Source organism: Nyctereutes procyonoides, unplaced genomic scaffold, assembly GCF_905146905.1.
Source record: "Nyctereutes procyonoides isolate TBG_1078 unplaced genomic scaffold, NYPRO_anot_genome, whole genome shotgun sequence".
In the NCBI taxonomy this organism is placed as follows: domain Eukaryota; kingdom Metazoa; phylum Chordata; class Mammalia; order Carnivora; family Canidae; genus Nyctereutes; species Nyctereutes procyonoides.
This window is the reverse complement of record NW_026575049.1, coordinates 51,702,318-51,719,572: the sequence shown is the minus strand read 5'-3', so window position 1 is coordinate 51,719,572 and position 17,255 is coordinate 51,702,318. Positions and strand designations below refer to the sequence as shown.

General features: G+C 40.5%; 1 protein-coding gene across 2 annotated transcripts in view; it reads left to right on the top strand.

The window, feature by feature from the left end:
* The window catches only part of FSHR (follicle stimulating hormone receptor), a 175,736-nt gene that overhangs the window by 145,063 nt on the left and 13,418 nt on the right, over window positions 1-17,255 (top strand). Inside the window, exons 5-8 of one of the 2 annotated variants that reach the window (XM_055328934.1) lie at window positions 6,632-6,703; window positions 7,880-7,957; window positions 12,766-12,834; window positions 12,946-13,020. In XM_055328934.1, the coding sequence (XP_055184909.1) occupies window positions 6,632-6,703; window positions 7,880-7,957; window positions 12,766-12,834; window positions 12,946-13,020 (294 nt within the window). The remainder of the gene's footprint in view (window positions 1-6,631; window positions 6,704-7,879; window positions 7,958-12,765; window positions 12,835-12,945; window positions 13,021-17,255) is intronic. The other variant, XM_055328935.1, reaches the window with a different exon arrangement.

Here is a 17,255-nt window from a genome sequence, read left to right as displayed (position 1 = left end):
AGTCACTTACCCATCAAGTCCATGTTCCCCTACGTAGTTGGAAAGGTCCTTGAGACACTGCCTCCTCCTTCACCTTCAGTTTCATCTTCCTCTGTTCCCCCATACTCCTCCTGTGGTCAAGCTACTTGCATTCACTTCTCTTGTTCAGGCCAATAAAGGTCTATACTCACTCAGAAATCTAGTTTTCTTTCCTTCCAACAAGAAGTCTTCCCTGACTGTTCAATCCACCTTGTTCTCTCCTCCTCCGAACTTTTAAGATGCACAATAAATAACATACAGTTTAGCACTAGACCAGTCTGAGTATTTCATCTGTACTAGCCTGAACTCAATTCACCTGCAAGCTCTCCGAAGCCAGGGGATGGTCTTCAGTGTCCTCTCTTTGATGGGACAGAGGTTGTATGGAAGGAAGGCATATGGTCCAAAGGAATGCAAGTAAGAAAATATACAGTGTTAGAGGAAATAACTTACCAGCACTCTTAAAAATTAATAAAAGCATTAATGATGTTTACAACAACGAATCTGAGAGCTGTGAGGTCACTTGTTCATAAAAGGCAACTACAGTGCTTGTTTGGCAGCATGTCTACTAAAAAGCAAGTGTATTATTTTGTTACATGGCAGCACATAGTGGGAATTGTTCCCAGCAATAGAAGAGACCTCACTAAGTTTAACCTGACAGAAACAGTGCCCATTTTCATTACTGTAACCTAAAGATTAGCAACAGTTTGGCATAAAAGGTGTTAACACCTGCTCAGAATGTGAAACTTGCTGTTGAGAGGGGATAACTGTAAGCTTTTCTTTAAAAGATCCTTTTGCAGAACTTAAATTTGCTGACATTTTACCCTCAGGCCCTTACCTGTTTTCCAAGATAAACCACAGTTGAGTGAATCAAAATAATTTTGCAGCAAACAGTCATTTGACCAAAGCAAACCCATTGAGACACAGAGCTCCTAGGTGATTACCCACTTCCAGCCTCCATCAGACATGAATTTATTGATCAAAGGGGAAAAATGAATTGAAAACTAAGTGTTCATCCGAACTCCATTTCCTGAGTTATTTTGGGGTTATGGAGAGTCTTAAGCTATGGAGTTATCAGCAACAATCCATCTCACTAGATGGTCACTAGATCTTCTTAATATCTTAAACCTAGCACTACTGGGATCATTTTAGTCATTTTGCTCTGTATTTTCTATAAAAACCAAGGATTTCAATGTGCAACTATAGACATTTATAGATATCCCTTAAGTATTGTGGCTTCAGAAGCTCATGCTATTGATATTAAATAATGTACCATTCTCATTGACAATCAAATTCTTCCCTCACTCAATACTGTAAAAGTCATATTCATTAAGAGAGTGAGCCAGGTTGCTGTCCATATAATGTTAAATACATTAGGTGTCATGAACACGGGTAGTGAATGATTTCTTTTATGATTTCTTTTATCTCTGACAGCACGTAGCATATTACGTGGCCTGATAAACATCAAGCACATTATATGTGCCAACCACTGTGCCAACATTGAATCTTCAGGAAAAATATGATTTTTGCATTCACGCCATTTACAATCTAGTTGAAGAAACTGATAATAAACACAAAATGTATAGTTTAGAATTTTGATGGGTGCTATAAAGAAAAAATGCTAAAGACAACATGAATATACTGGGAAGAAATCAGGGGCCTTAATTTCAATTGGGAGTCAGGGAGCTCTTCACTAAAAAAATGACATTTGCAACTGACCCCTGAAGTATCAGTTGAGGGGGACCAAGTAAGGAGTGGGTGGTGAGCCTTCCATATAGAGCCTGGGGAACAGGGTCTTCCTGGAAACAGGGAAGAATTTAGAATATCTGAGGAACTGAATGAAAGCCACTGGTGCTAAAGTGTATTGGGAGGCTGGAATGAAATAAGTAAGGTCCAAGAGTAGGTACTAAGAAATATAAATTCTATAATGGAAATGAACTAAAGAAAAGCAGAAGACTAAAGCAATCTGATTTACATAAAAAAAAAGAATGCTCTGGATGCTGTATGAAGAATGGGTTAGAAAAGGACTAGGGCACCTGGGTGGCTCAGTGTCTGTCTTTGACTCAGGTCATGATCCCGGGTTCCTGGGATTGAGTCCCATATTGGGCTCCCCTGCTGGGAGCCTGCTTCTCCCTCTGCCTATGCCTCTGCCTCTCATGAATAAATAAAATCTTTAAAAGAAAGAAAAAGAAAAGGACAAGACTATGCGTATGGAAGCAGGAGCCTATTGCAGAGATCTAAAGGAAAGAGAGCGGTGGTTTGTCCTAGAATGGTATTGGTAATGATGGAAGAAACTGTATGAAATCAAGAAATCTTTTGGAAATGAAATTGAAGAGGACTTTGAGATGCATTGATATTGGGGAATGAGGGTGAAGAAAATCAAGTTTAACTGTCACATTTGTTATAAACAATTGACAGATAGTAGGGCTATTTATGAGGAAGAATTGAGGAGTAGTTTGGCAGAAGGGGTGAGGGAACATATTTAGTTTGTTATGTCAAATGAGACATTTAGAAGAATATATAAAGTAAACTTTAATTGGAGATAAACTATAGCTGTCAGAAGTCAAGTATGAACCTATGAATTGTCACCATACTTATAGTACTTAAATCCATGGGAAATAAGATTTTCTAACAAGATTATAAAGAAAAAAGACAAACGGCTCAGAGTAAAGATCAAAGAGGAGGAGTCAAAAAGTAAAATAAAAAGGAGTAAGAGGAAGAACAAGGGAGAGTGAGAAATGCTAGAAACTAACAGAAAGGGAGATTGGCAAAGAGTATTGAATTCTCCTGAAAGATGTTTAAAGAATGAGAATTTAAATCGCTCATTAGATTTATCAGTTATGGATTGATGCATTTGGCACACGACAAAGTAGTTTTGGTGGAGAGATGTGGCATGAAAAAACTTGGAGGAGGTTGAAGAGAAATGGGATACAAGAAAATGAAAGACAACAGATGCAGAGAACTCTTTCTAGATACTTTACAGTAAAGGAAGGAAGAGAAACAGGGCAAGCTGGGCGGCAACTGGAGACAGATTTGGAGTAAAGGGTAATAGCAACCATCAGGGAATCTATGTAAATGTGAGATTCAGTGCAAGCTGGTATTTGTCTAAGCCTAGGTGCTCTAAAACACACCTGAGGAAGGACTTATATATGAGTACTTTGTGTTTATACCCAAACCCAAGGAAAGAGACTGGATGACTAAGGACAAGAAAACAAAGTGGGAAAGCCAATTCAGGAATTTATTATTGGTTCATCATCACCAGGAAATTGGGGTTCAGTCATGCTAGAGTCTCTCTTAAGTATCATTTAGAATATTTTCAGAATTCTCCACCCAAAGAATGGAAGAGGGGAGTTCACCACTGGTCAAAAGTTGCCCTATGGGGTATTATTAACTCCCTTGCACTTCCTGATTCGTACATGTCTCTGAATGGTAGAACAGATTCCTTTAAGTGTTGCACTCAGAGGTGGCAGAGAAGCCCAGGGCAGAAAAATGAGACAATCAGTATAGCTGCAACCAGTATCTGCCAAGTTAAGTCTGTAGGTAGCTAGTTGCTATGGTAACGGCTAAAGTAAAAGATGGACCAAGAGGATGTGAAGCAGGGCACAAGGGTGTCTGAGAGAATGCCTACCCTGATATTCATGCACTCCACATCCTTTCCAGTCTGGAGAGATAAAATGTGTTGTGTCTAGTTCATGACAGAGTTGGCACATAGGTTCTACTGATTCCTGGCCTCCAGACTTCCCTGCCTCTGTTTAAGATTAATTACTCCAGATAGCAGGGATATCGGACAAGTAAATTAACTGAATAAGGATTTTTATACATCCTTGGTGACAGATTCAAGAAATGTTTTAGAAACATCAACCAATTAACTCATTATTTTATGAGCACATACTACATTCTAAATCTGCACATAGTATAGACTGTCAGAGAATATTAAATATGGTCCTTGCTTTGATATCTCATTAAGGCAATAGTACATAGACACATGAGATCTAAAAATAGCAGAAGACTGGGTATGACTAAATAACAAGTCTGGAATACGGCTGTGTCAAGCTAGTATATACTTATCTATGGCAAGGTTTCTGTGTAGCTGGAGTAGAATCCCAAAGATTATGGAAAGCAACTTTGTTTTGGTAGAAACATCAAACACCCAGTATTAGCAGACGCTATATCTGGGTAGACAAACTAGAGGGGACTTTTACTTTCTTCTGTAAATGTTTCCATGTTTTCCATAATTCCCACAATAAACATGTATTACTTTTATATTCAAAGAGTACTTTTAACATAACCAAAGGACATGGAACAACTAGAACTCTCATACATTGCTGATGGCAATGCATAATGGTGCAGCCACTTTGGAATACAGTTTGGCAGTTTCTAGTAAAGTTAAACATATACTTACCATACAACCTAGAAATCCTACTCATAGGTATTTATCCAAGAAAAAGAAAAACCTCTCTCTCCCCCTCTCTTACATGCACACATTCATGCATGTGTGCACACACACCACCAACCACCACAGATGTTTAAAGCAGCTTTTTAAAACTATCACAAAAACTGGAAACCTACATGTCCTTCAACTGGTGAATGGATAATGCATTGGAATACTACTCAGCAATAAAAGAGAAAAGCAATTAACCGCTGATACACACAATATAATGGAAGAATCTCAAACACATTATACTTTGTGAAAGAAGCCAGGTTCAGGAAGTTGCATAATATATAATTGCATTGATATAATATTTTGGAAAAGGTAAAAGAACAGGAACTGATCAAAACAGAAGAAGACCATATCAAGGGCTGTTGAGTAATCAAAAGAATTGACCAAGATGGAATCTATGTGGATCATTGAGAACCAAAGGGGAACAAAACATCTGAGAGCCATTAGAGAAGCCATGAGCAGAATTCATGGACTCTGAATATGGAGGCAAAGATACCACAGTCTACTCTAGAATCATAAACCCAAAACGATACATGATTTTGCACAATGATGACTGTACCAGTGAAGATTCTTTAGATTGCAAGTGGCCAAGACCAATTCTTGCTTAGGTAAGCCACATAGAAAAAAAGAATGGTGATGAGGGCAGCCTGGGTGGCTCAGCAGGGGCAGCCCGGGTGGCTCAGTGGTTTAGCGCCACCTTCCGCCCAGGACCTTATCCTGGGGACCCAGGATTGAGTCCCACGTCTAGCTCCCTGCATGGAGCCTGCTTTTCCTTCTGTCTCTGCCTCTCTTTCTCTGTGTCTCTAGTGGATAAATAAATATTTTTTTTAAAAAGGCAACCTTAAAAAAAAAAAAGAATGGTGATGAGGAGATACTAGAAGTATTCTGAGTAGCTCACAAGACAAAAGGAAATGCTGAGGATCAGAGTGTCAACAACTCTCATGTGCCTTGAAAACCCTTACCACTGCTGTAGCAGCCAGTTCCACCCAAATTTCAAGCAGCTTAATGGAGGTACAACTGGATAGCACCTAGCCTGGCCTTGTAGACCTCTCATTTCCTATCCTGAGTCTCCTCACCCACTGGGCATGCAAGCCACAAGTAGGGAATTAACACCATGGGAGCACATTTGACAAGTAGGAAATAGAAGTCCATAAAGAAATGCTTCCTTTTTTCCCCATTCAGGACAACAGTTCTGAAATCCATTTTAAAAGTCTCCTAAATTGAGATCCCTAGGTCGCTCAGTGGTTTTATACCTGCTTTCGGCTTGGGGCGTGATCCCAGAGTTCCAGGATCGAGTCCCACATCAGGCTCCCTGCATGGGGCCTGCTTCTCCCTCTGCCTGTGTCTCTGCCTCTCTCTCTGTGTCTCTCTCATGAATAAACAAACAAAAAAATCTTTTTTTTTTAAATGTCTCCTAAATCAAGTCTTTGGCATTAAGGACCAGTAACCAGTAGCAGAGGCCAATTCAACAACTTATCTGTATTGATTATCTTTCTGCCCTGTTTTATTACTGATGTCACAAACTCTCTAAACTTATTATCAAAAATACCACCTACAGGCCAGGCTTCATCTCAGTTTCTGCTTCCTGGGGAACCCAGGCCAAAAGAAGCAGGCTTTGGGAAGGATCCATTATAGATTTCAGCTATAGAAATTTATAAAGTATCTTTTAAGGGTGATGGCATCAGTGGATTCAGCTCTAACCCAGAGATAATCTGATTGACCAGGATTAGCTTATATGTATAAACTAGGGTTCAAAAGCATGGAACTTCATGCTCTGATCTCAACAGAATCAGTTGCATTGGGGAAGGGGCAATTCTCCAAAGAGTATGAGAAGGTGGGAAACAAGGGATGATTTAGGAACATTTTATTATCTAATTACAAGTTGTTTTTGGGTCATGTTAACATATCTTAAAATTTATATATAGATATAGACATATATAGAGTGCATTGTCCCTAAAGTTTAAGTTTCTTTTCTCTAAGGCATCAGTACCTTGCTAGACCTTGGTTACAAGCTTAAAATAGAAAAAGCATGAGTCCGGTGTATTATGGGATTTTCTGGAAGGTTTTTCTAATAGCTCAAAATTGTTACTTTGAATTTGGAGAGCTTATACCATAGCAATTGTTAAGATCACCAGGTTCATCTTTCCCTCATTCTCATTTTGTCTCCCTCTCTAGGTTAATATCCAACACAGGTATTAAGCACTTGCCAGCTGTTCACAAGATTCAATCTCTTCAAAAGGTTCTACTGTAAGTTTTTCCTTGAGTGTTGACTTACTCAGTAGATCTCTTGCTCAATGGCCTATAATATCCATTGTTTAGCGTAGATCTCCAAATATGTCTCTTTGAGTGAGCAAAGGTAGGAGGGCAAACAGGAAGCATGCTTAGTTTTACCTGAAAGCCACCTAAGCTCAGTTTGGAGACAGTCAGCAGTCTCCCCAATAAGACCATCATCAACAGAGCCAGCTTGAAGCAAACCAAGGTCTCTCCTTTCTTCACTAAGTGCTTAACATAACTTCCCCCTACAACTACCTCCTTCAAGCCAGTCTTGCCCCTCACCTCTTCTCTCCTGAATTCTTATACTACCCTAGACATAAAGAAACCAGCTGACAAATTACACTGTTAGCAAGATTATCTCTTTGCCTTTTTTTCAAGACATCTGTATTTTCAAAGAGGAGGGGAAAAGGCAATGTGTAGTGCCAAGTTTACTTCCAACAGTGCAATTCTAAGAATCTGAACAGACCCAAGAGGAAATAGTAGGGAAGGGGTATAAGGAACTAAGGAAAAGGGGGAAGAAAAAGGAGAGAGCAACAGAGAGAAAAAGAAGCTCTCAACATTTCTCAAGTTGTTCCAGTCAGTTTACTACTTCTACCTATAGTGTACTTGTTAAGTCTGACCCAGCAGGGAAGCTTGATGGGAGGATGAGGGACACAACGAAATAAATGAGACTTTCTCCATCCCTCCATTCCGGACGAGAAAAATCCATGATACAACTTTTTGTGACTCATGGGGAACAGGAGTAAATCGGCTGTGAGAAGGGGATTGAGATGGGAGGAAGCTGAAGCCCCAAATATGGTGAATGAAGTCCAGTGTGGAGGTGAAAGGTCAACTTTAGCAGCTTTGTCATATTGAGCAGGCAAGGATTAATAAGGTTCTCTATCAGAACCTTAACATGGTGAAATTAGATAAAATGTTCAGAGACAAGAGAATGTAAGAAATTGTCCGCAATTTCATTTTTAGGAACTGATATACTGAAGATAAATTATGTCATTTGTTTTCCCAACTTTGAATTCATCATCTTTCAGAACAATAACTGTTTAAATGCTGCCTCAGCTAAAGACCACACCGTGCCAAGGAAACTAAATGTGGGAAGGTCACATGTGTGGAGCTGGCATAAATACCTAATATGTCTGTACTTTCTTCTAGAGACATTCAAGATAATATAAACATCCACACGGTTGAAAGAAATTCTTTCATGGGGCTGAGTTTTGAAAGTATGATTTTGTAAGTAAAGAAAAAACTCCAGTGGAGTAACATTTGGTTTCTCATTTAATCATCTTTCTCATAACAGGATGCTCCTTTTGTGTTTGGGTAACTTTGGCATTTCACCATTTAAATTTCTCTCCGCTTCAGTATTTTTTCTCTCATTTCCCATCTTTACATTTCAGAATCACAACATGGAGTCATGTTAATAATTTATGATTCTGTGGTGCGATTCAAGTATTTAAAATTGCTCTTTGAATGATGGTCTCCTGTGATGCAACATCTGTTCTGAAGGACAGAATAACTCACGCATCAATAAAGCTAGTTATTGCCTGGCAAGGCTTTTGTTGCCCAAAGAAAAAGACCAAGAAGGAGGCTGAATTCAGAAGATATTCCCCTTATATCCATGCCTAGCAGCTCCTACTCAGCCCCTTGCTGGGTGTGAGATGACTTCTCCTTTTCTTGGAACAATCACGTTTTTTAATAAGCTTGAGTTTTGGGAATGTTTTTAAATGCACTCTGTGCTATTAATGGACTATTTTGTAATCCTGTGTGCTGGTGGCCTGCTTGGCAGTTGACACATCTCCCAAGATGGTCAGGAAATAGAGGGCTTGGGGGTACCCAGGTATCTGTGGGGTCCATGGAAGTTAGATAAACAGGATAGCATTTGGGAAACTGGTAACTGCCAGTGCATCTGTAAGGATAGCATTTTATTCTTCCACTTAACAAACTCCTGCACTCTTTAAATATGTACCAATGTGTGTGTTTATAACATGTCATTATGTACAAAAGGTAAGTTCCAGCCAAAGAAGAATTTCCCTTTCCAAAGCAGTCACACCATTCAGAGACTACCCAGCAGTACGAAAAAGAAGTCGGGGGGAGAAACAGTAGAGATGAGGACATGTTGAAGATTAAAGCTAAGCACAGTATTTGATGTAAATTAATTAGAAAGAACAATAGGAAAGGTTTCAAAGAGACCAGCAGAGGAATTGCAAGTATGAAGGAAAAAATTTAAACATCAAAGGCATGTATTCAGAGTACACAGTATTAGCACAAAAATTTTAACTGAGTAATACCTAACCCTTCCACTTAATACACATAATATTCAGAATTTATGTGCATGTGTGTTGGAAAGAGTCGATGGGGCATGGGAAATGTGAGAGAAAGGGAAAGCAAAAGAAATGAGTTAAAATATAAACAGAATGAAAAGTGCACACAATAAAAGCAATTATCCTAAGACTGAAGAAGGAATAATTTACTCTGGCCTGTGATGTGAGTGTTGAAGGAAGAGTTAAAGGAGGGAAAGGTAGCCAAGAATGGAGGTCTAAGATGGGGCTTTCATAGGTCAGTAGGATGTAGTCAGGAAAAGGGCAAGCAAGGGAAACAATCAAGGCCCTGAACATTAAAATAAAGGAGGAGGAGTGATAGAAGGAGTCTGGGGGAAATAGGGAGTACCTGAGTAACACCAGCCTGGCGGGGTTAGAGCACAAATAACGTGAACGGATTGCCAGGCTACGTGATGGAAGAGACTAGTGATAAATGTCATCAGTTATACCTGGATATCTGTGCTTCTTTAAATCTTGCTCTAAACAGCTTTTAAAATAGTGATTCAAAGTTACTCAATGTTATCATGTGGCAAATGTATTAACAAAATATTTTATAAAAATATATCATCAAGTGGGAGTGGGCTAATATTCTCAGTTTTCTATTTTGACATTCTTTTTGTCCAGAACATAAGACAAAAGGCAAGGATCCTGACCTAAAAAGGTCTTACCTCTCCCCAAGTGTAGGCAAAGAACCTGAGGAAATAAGAACTTAAGACAGAGTCTCACAAAGCCAGATCAACAAAAGAAATATGTAGATCATGGCTTCCCTTCCCTGACTTCTGCTCAGAATGTGGCTCTCCAGAATTCAGAACATACTCTCCCAGAGAAGAGAGCTTTCTTAAGAGCAGGACTTCTCAGACACATCTCTAAAGGATAAATTCACTTTTGTGAGAACAAAATATATTTTTCTTGACCTCAGACGGCCTTTAATCCATAGAAAATAGAAATGGAAAATCCATACTTAACACAGTTTAAGACTTCAGTTGGTCTTAGTTTGAGTGCAACATCTTGATACAGGGGCACTTTCTCCCACTAGGGACATCCAAGAATGCTCAGAAAAAAGAAGCATGGCTAGATGGCACTGAGGACTGATGAAGTTTTCCATGCACTGACATTTTTCAAAATCATGAATCCCCGTTTTAAAAATACACTTAGCGATATATATATATATATATATATACAGACATTTACATGTATATAAATGCACACATACAATTTTTTAAATAGCCCAATAACAATGGATTATCAGATACTTGAATAGTAACTCAAAAGAAAATGAGCAATAAAAAAGTACACCATGTTGAGGTCTCTGAGTCCTTTCCTACCCCTGCCCTTCAACTACAGAGTCTAAATGGGGAAAACATCTAGCTATGGCCAAAAGAATTTCCTCAATTCAGAAAAAAAAATTAATTTCCATGTGTATCAGTTCCCACCACATCCCAACCATAGGAGAGGCTCACTCCATGAGCATTTCCTCCTTTTCTCAATTGGCTTCCATCTTTCTTGCCTGCCCCAGTGAGCTTTAATAGGGTGGTTCCCCCAGTACACTCACTTTTTAGGCTGAGGGCAGATACTGCTTCAAAGCCTCCTGAGCCTCCTCTGAGGCCACAAACACTTAAAGATTAAAGAAAACCATGATCCTTTAGCTGATGCTTTGCCCAGGTTGCCCTTATCATCATGGTGGTTGTCATCGTCATGATTGTCATCATCATCATCAGGTTTTAAAACCAGCGCTACGTCTCTTAAGAGGCTAAGAGTTTACTTAATAAATGTCAGCTTCTTTTTGTCAGTGGTTTGAGTGCCACAGTTTAATATCAACCCCAGGGCCAGAGTTCTGGACATCATTTTTTTGTGTAATGATCCATTGTTGACTTCAAAAACTTCTATGCCCTCGCCATATGATGGCATCTATTGATTGAGAAAAATCCATAGAGACAAAGGCTACTCCGAAAACAGTAATTCTTTTAAATTCACCTGTATAATATTTAATCATAGTAACCTCTATTTGTAGGCAATATATGCACAGAGAAAACTACCTCCTCTACAGAAACACAGGTGGAGCCCACATGGATTTACATAACCCATTGTGTTAGATGAAGGGTCAGCTAAATCAAGCCTATGAACTAATTCTGTTTTTTACAAATGAACATTTTGATGACAGGGAACACTAACGATGAACTTAAATTAAGCAACATGGCATCTTACCCCCAAAAAAGAAAAAAATTCCATTATTTTCAGTAAGCCTCTATTACCAAAAAAAGAGAAAAATTGTACTCTATTATTGTATTTTAAGTTTGGTCAAAACATTTGTCAACATTGTTTTATAAGTACCTATATAAAATACCCATGTAGTTTTCTCCATTTTGCCTCTTGGCTCACAAAACCTAAGATGTCCTACCTGGCCCTTTACAGAAAAAGCTTGCTGATCCCCGTGTTTGATTGAAAATCCCAGGGATCTACATCCCACAGGTTAGGAGCAGCTGTTGCAGCAACTTACTACCAGGCAAAGGCTGCCAAAGCTGTCAGCAGGCTAGACAGTGGGGTTCCAAGCAGGTAGTTGCAAAGCAGGTGCGATGCAGGGGTGCATGGCCACTTCCTGGCCATCAGAACCCACCAACTGGTTGCTAATGTTTTAAAAAGATTTACCTTGTCCCTGTCTGGATTGCTTTATGTAAACAGGTTCTCAGGAAGAAGAAAAAAAACATACGGTTGACATCCTGTGATTGTGTTTCTAGCTACCCATTGCAAGCTGGGAAATAGAGTCCTGAATGTGCAGGAGACTCTCTGGGTCAGCTTTTCAAACGCTGTTATTTGTAAACCCACTGAGCCTGACAGGGAAAAGAACCTGACAGCAAATCAAGAGCAGGTGGTCAAAGGCTCTTCAGGCTAAGCTCTCCCGACCTTGGATTTCATTTTTGTTTTCAGATCCACCCAGGAGCACAGCAGTGCAGAGCTGTCGGCCCAAGGTGTCCTTGGGCTCCCCTACCCAGGCAAACCTGTTCACTGTCCTTTGCACAATCAGGCTGACTGTTCCACATCCAGCCCCATCAGCCACAGAGCCCCCTCCTGTTCCCACTCACACTACTGCGCCCTGCCACAGCCCAGTCTTTGTAATTGATTTCTCTTCCTTTCTGGCTTAACCCAGAGCCACCTCCACAAACCTCCAATAACCAGGTCCCTGCGGGTCACAGGAGATGTTCAGGTTGTCTGACAGCTTAATTAGATCACTTTTTGATGACAGTCAGGCCTGCTGCTACGGGTAAGCATGGGTGAGAGGCTTAAGGCCTTACAGAAAGGGGATACAGAATGTCCTTTGTCTTATAAACACTTGTCCAATAATTGTATGATTTCAGTCTTTCAGGATGGGAAAGATCTTTGTCTTAACCCACCCCCACCCCCCATGGCACCATCTCTGCACACTAATGATGTGTGCGAAGACCTTACAGGAGCCAGGTGCTAGGTCTAAGTAGGTCTTTTCTAAATTAATTTTTTTTCTTCTCTGAATAGGTAACACATGCATGTAACACAAACTTCAAACATCACATGAGGTTATACAGTGATAAATCAGTCTCCCTCCCACTCCTGTCCCTGAGCCTTACGGGTGGCATTTTATTTATGCCAGTAACCTGCAATGTCTGACCTTGCCCCAGTGCTTCCAATTATGAAACCCCTGTATTGTTTGCATCTGACATTATTGGTTTTTTAATGGGCCTTTTATTTCAGATGGCTGAATAAGAATGGCATTCAAGAAATACACAACTGCGCATTCAACGGAACCCAACTAGATGAGCTGTAAGTAGCCCTGTCTCTTCTTCCAGGCCATTTAGAGGGAAATGGCTCTTACAACAGTAACATCTATGTGGCTTTGTGTTTCCATTCTTCTCTCTTCAACTCCATCCCCAGGAATCTAAGTGATAACAATAATTTGGAAGAATTGCCTAATGATGTTTTCCACGGAGCCTCTGGACCAGTCATTCTGTAAGTAGCTTCCCCTGTTTCCACGTGCTGGAGATTAACATGTACAAGTTAGAAGTCAACTTTCTCCAATTCAGAGAAGCTTCCCATATAGGGCTGACAATTAAGGTCAATTTTTATTTGTGTCATCTACAAAGACTTAGAGGGACAATTTTGGGCTCATCTACACTCTGACTTACAATAATATAACAGCAACAATAACAGCAACTAATGTTTGATGAGCACTTATCAAGCCCCAGACAGTGTTTTAAAAGCTTAAGATGCACTTTCAAATGTAATCTTACATTGAGTCAGATCCTCTGTGGTAGGAGCTATTGTTCCCATTTTAGAGAAGGAAAAACTGACTTTCATGGGAGGGGTTAACTAACTCACCCAAAGTCATGCAAATTTTGAAGCATACACTTAACACTAGACTAGTCTGACTCAGAGCACAAGCTCTTAGCCACTATACATTTCTTCCCTGGAAGGGAAAGCATAGTTCTCCTTCCTCATCTTCAATGTCCAGGAGTTTCTTCCTCTGAAAGATATACACGCACAACTATTTTTGGATCCCTTTTGCCTCAATCCAGATCTTCTGGGCTCCATGCGGTGCCCCACAGCACCACCTCTTCTCCTGGTGCTGCTTCCTCATCTCTATCTCTCCCTCTAAGAGATAGAGACTCTCTTTTCACAGGCCCCTGCCCTTCCACTAGGGTCATTCCTGCTGCCACCTCTTCCCTGTGTGGCAACAGCCAACAGTGAATTCTTCTTCCCTTGAATTCTGCAGCCTTTAGATTGGTGGCAGGGACCCCAATCTCCGACTCTTTTAAAATGTGTTTTCTTCGGCTCTCAACAAGATGTACTCCCCATCTACTGATGAATGTACTGCAGGAAGGAAGGAACCAAAAAGTAAGACATCAGATGCAAGAAGAAACAGTGAGCAAAGAAATAAACATATGAAAAAAAATCTGAAGTTTTACTAAATGATCTTTCTATGGCCTGCCCAAGGTCAGTTTAGGCATTTGAGAGCCACTAGCCTGCACGTCCTATTTGGCAGTCAACATAGGCTCCCATATGTAGTTACTTCTCTCCTTCCCTCCCATCTGTCAACATCACTTTCTCCTTTTCACCCAAAAGTTTGTATTCTCCTTCAGGCTGAAACCTAATGTATCTCTAGAACAAGACCGTGTCCGGTAGATGAGAAACTCCACAAATGGTTATTATTGATGATAGAGTATGTATTTGACCCATATATAGGATTTTGCCTCTTTGAAAAGTTCAGTGGTTATTTTAGCATACCTTCCCTGAGATGGCCAATACATGCAAGAGAAGGAAATGTCAGTGTGATCAAAGTAGAGAGGCCAGAGCAGACTATCTTGATTTTAAACCATTCCTTTGCCTCTCTAAGCCTTGGTCTCTTCACAGGAAGCTTATATTCTCCTAAGAGAGTCAGACAATAATTAAATATAAACCTTAAAATAGTAAGTCATGATGAAGTACCAAGTAGTTCTCAGGCATAATAGAATGTATAATGCTTAATGTTTCCTCGTCTTCAAGTATTGGGGGAAGAAACAGAGACAATGCTGTTGATGTCTTTGACCACCAGAATAGCAATTTATCAATTTCCTTTACCTGAAAGTCCTAAGGACTTTGAATGTTCCTATGATGGGATACGTTTTCATATATTACCTGTGCCAGATGTACTATTAAATCATAGCACATTAATCACCCTGATACAAAGAACATTTGAATTAGACTGCATCTGATGAGTCTAGCTCCTTATCCAGGAAACCAGAGCTAGAAATTTAAAATGACCTGCTGAACATCAGACTGGAACTGTAAGTGACAAAGTCCAGACCAGAAACTAGGTCTTCTGCCTTACATTCCATGTACTCCCACCACATCATGTTGTCTAAAGCACATAAATATGTCTAATCAAATGTCAAGAATTTATACAATTGGCTGTGAACTCAAACAGAAAGGGAAAATAATTGTGAGCACCAGACTCCCAGAACACCAGTAAATAAGTACACAGAGCACAGAAGAAGATCTCCTACAGGTGCATAAGCAGGCCCCAGGCTGCGGCACTGCACCATGTGTCTCATCTGAGTGTCTAATGGAGAACTTGGACATGAATCCCCCAGCCAGTCCTGCCACAAATGCCAGCAGGAAGATGGATGTCACCTTCACAAGCAGCTCCACAAGCAGTCCTCAAGTAACAGGTGCATTTTTCAAACCTTTTACCAAAGCAACATATCTGGCCAGAATGAAGTGAATAACATTTACAGAAAAACTAAAGAAATTATGAAGCACTTGCCATGACTTAAAAGGGTAGAGAGTGATAATACTTGCCCACGTCTTTTCAGCCCAATGCATGAGGATACATGTATGTGCATGATCTTAGCCAAAAGCTTAGCCTATAACATTTAAAATATGTGCTAGCCTTCTTCCCCTCCCTTTAGGGGCAAGAGGATTGATCACCTTAACATCAAACTTCCCTTTCTGGGGCTTTCAGGTTAGTATGCAGATGTCTTTACAAGTCTCTGCTTGCTGAACTTGGATTCTATGGTCTATTCCATTTCTTACTTCTACAACTTGAGGTGCCAACCCCAGCCAAATACTGACCTGAGAGCTGCTGGTTGAGGTGTGTGCAGAGAACTAGGCCACCCCAGATGCTACAGGTTAATGAGTAGGAGGAGTGCAAATTGGGCAAACCACTTAGTGCACAGTAGCTAGCTGCTCAGGCAAGGGCTTTGACGGTGCCTTGAGTCAGGTTTCCATTCCCCCAAATAAGACTGTGATATGGATGTTTGTATGCAGGAGGCTTACTGGGGAGTGCTACTGGAGCATGTGGGAAGTACTTGCTGGGAATACCATCAGACTAAGAGGGAAGTCAAACTGCAATGGATTTGAAACAGAAGCCTCAGCTAATTCCATGGGAGCTGTGAAATTACGATGGCCCTTCAAAGTTTTACCAAATTAAGTAAAGGCAAGAGGCCAGTCTTCTTCATCAATAATCATGAGCTGCAAGCTCCTCCCTGGGGAGGAGGCAAATCTTGGATACGTCAGGAGAAGACAATTCCAGAGTAGAGCTCAGCCATAAGCAGCTCAGCTGTGAGTGGTTCTAAGTTTGATCATGCATCATAATCACTAGGCATGCTTATAAAACCCTGGAATGCAGATCCCCACCCCCAGAGTTTGATTCACCAGGTCAAGAGTGAGCCTGAGAACCTGCATCTCTAATAACTTGCCAGGTAAAGCTGATGTTACTGCTCCAGAAGCCAGTGCTGGGAATCGGGAAGCTTCACCCTGTCTCCAGAATATCTCCTCACAAGCTGACTATGGTGAACCTGCTTTCCCAACAGATTCAGTCCTTTGTCCCCCAGGAGATGCATGCAAAGGATTCCAAGAGAGTTAAAGGAAAGGAACCCAAACCAATAACTCCTTTACTGAAGGCAAAAGTTTTTAGTTGAGTGAAAAACAGGGAATCACTGAACACCTGAGGGTACAAGAGTGAGATGTTCCACTACAAAGAGAAATAGATGTGGACAAGGCCAGGGGCATGTGCACACATGCACACACACATACACACACTCCACTAAGTTTCAGAGGAGAAGCCTAGCATATCCATTTCCCCCTCAGGAGTCGACCTTGAACATCAGTGGCCATCTTAAGTTTTCACCTTATATTCTGAATTCACTCAAGTTTTGTGGCGTGTGTGTGTGTGTGTGTGTGTGTGTGTGTGTGTGTGTTTTAAGCAATCAAGCAATTGCTGTTTCCTTGGGTAACTGTTTCCTGTGGGGAAAATTTAATGCATTGCCTTTGCAGGCTGGAGCCAGTACAATCATATTCTGATGGTTTATCAAATTGATTTGGCTATAGCTCAGATTCATTTGATAGTTCAGATTCAAACACGGAGTTATTTGTATAAGAATGATTCTCTTCCATTACCAGTGTACCCACAGTCCTATAGATAGTAAATTGCCTTTTTATTCCGCCTGGGATCATGAAAGAGAGGTCTTCTAGCCATCTGTCAGTGTACTATACACCAGAAATGTGCTCTCACTTATGGAAATGATTGACCTGTAATAACATCTTTGCTGGAAAAATAGAAATTGTTCAAATCAAATTTGTGGCACTGGCTATAACATACTTTATTAAATGGGGCACAGAGTGCAATTTAACTCCTGCCTCTCCTGACTCAGTGCCTTATTACTGACAGCTGTCTCCTTTTTGCTTTGTGTCTCAAAACCAGGAAC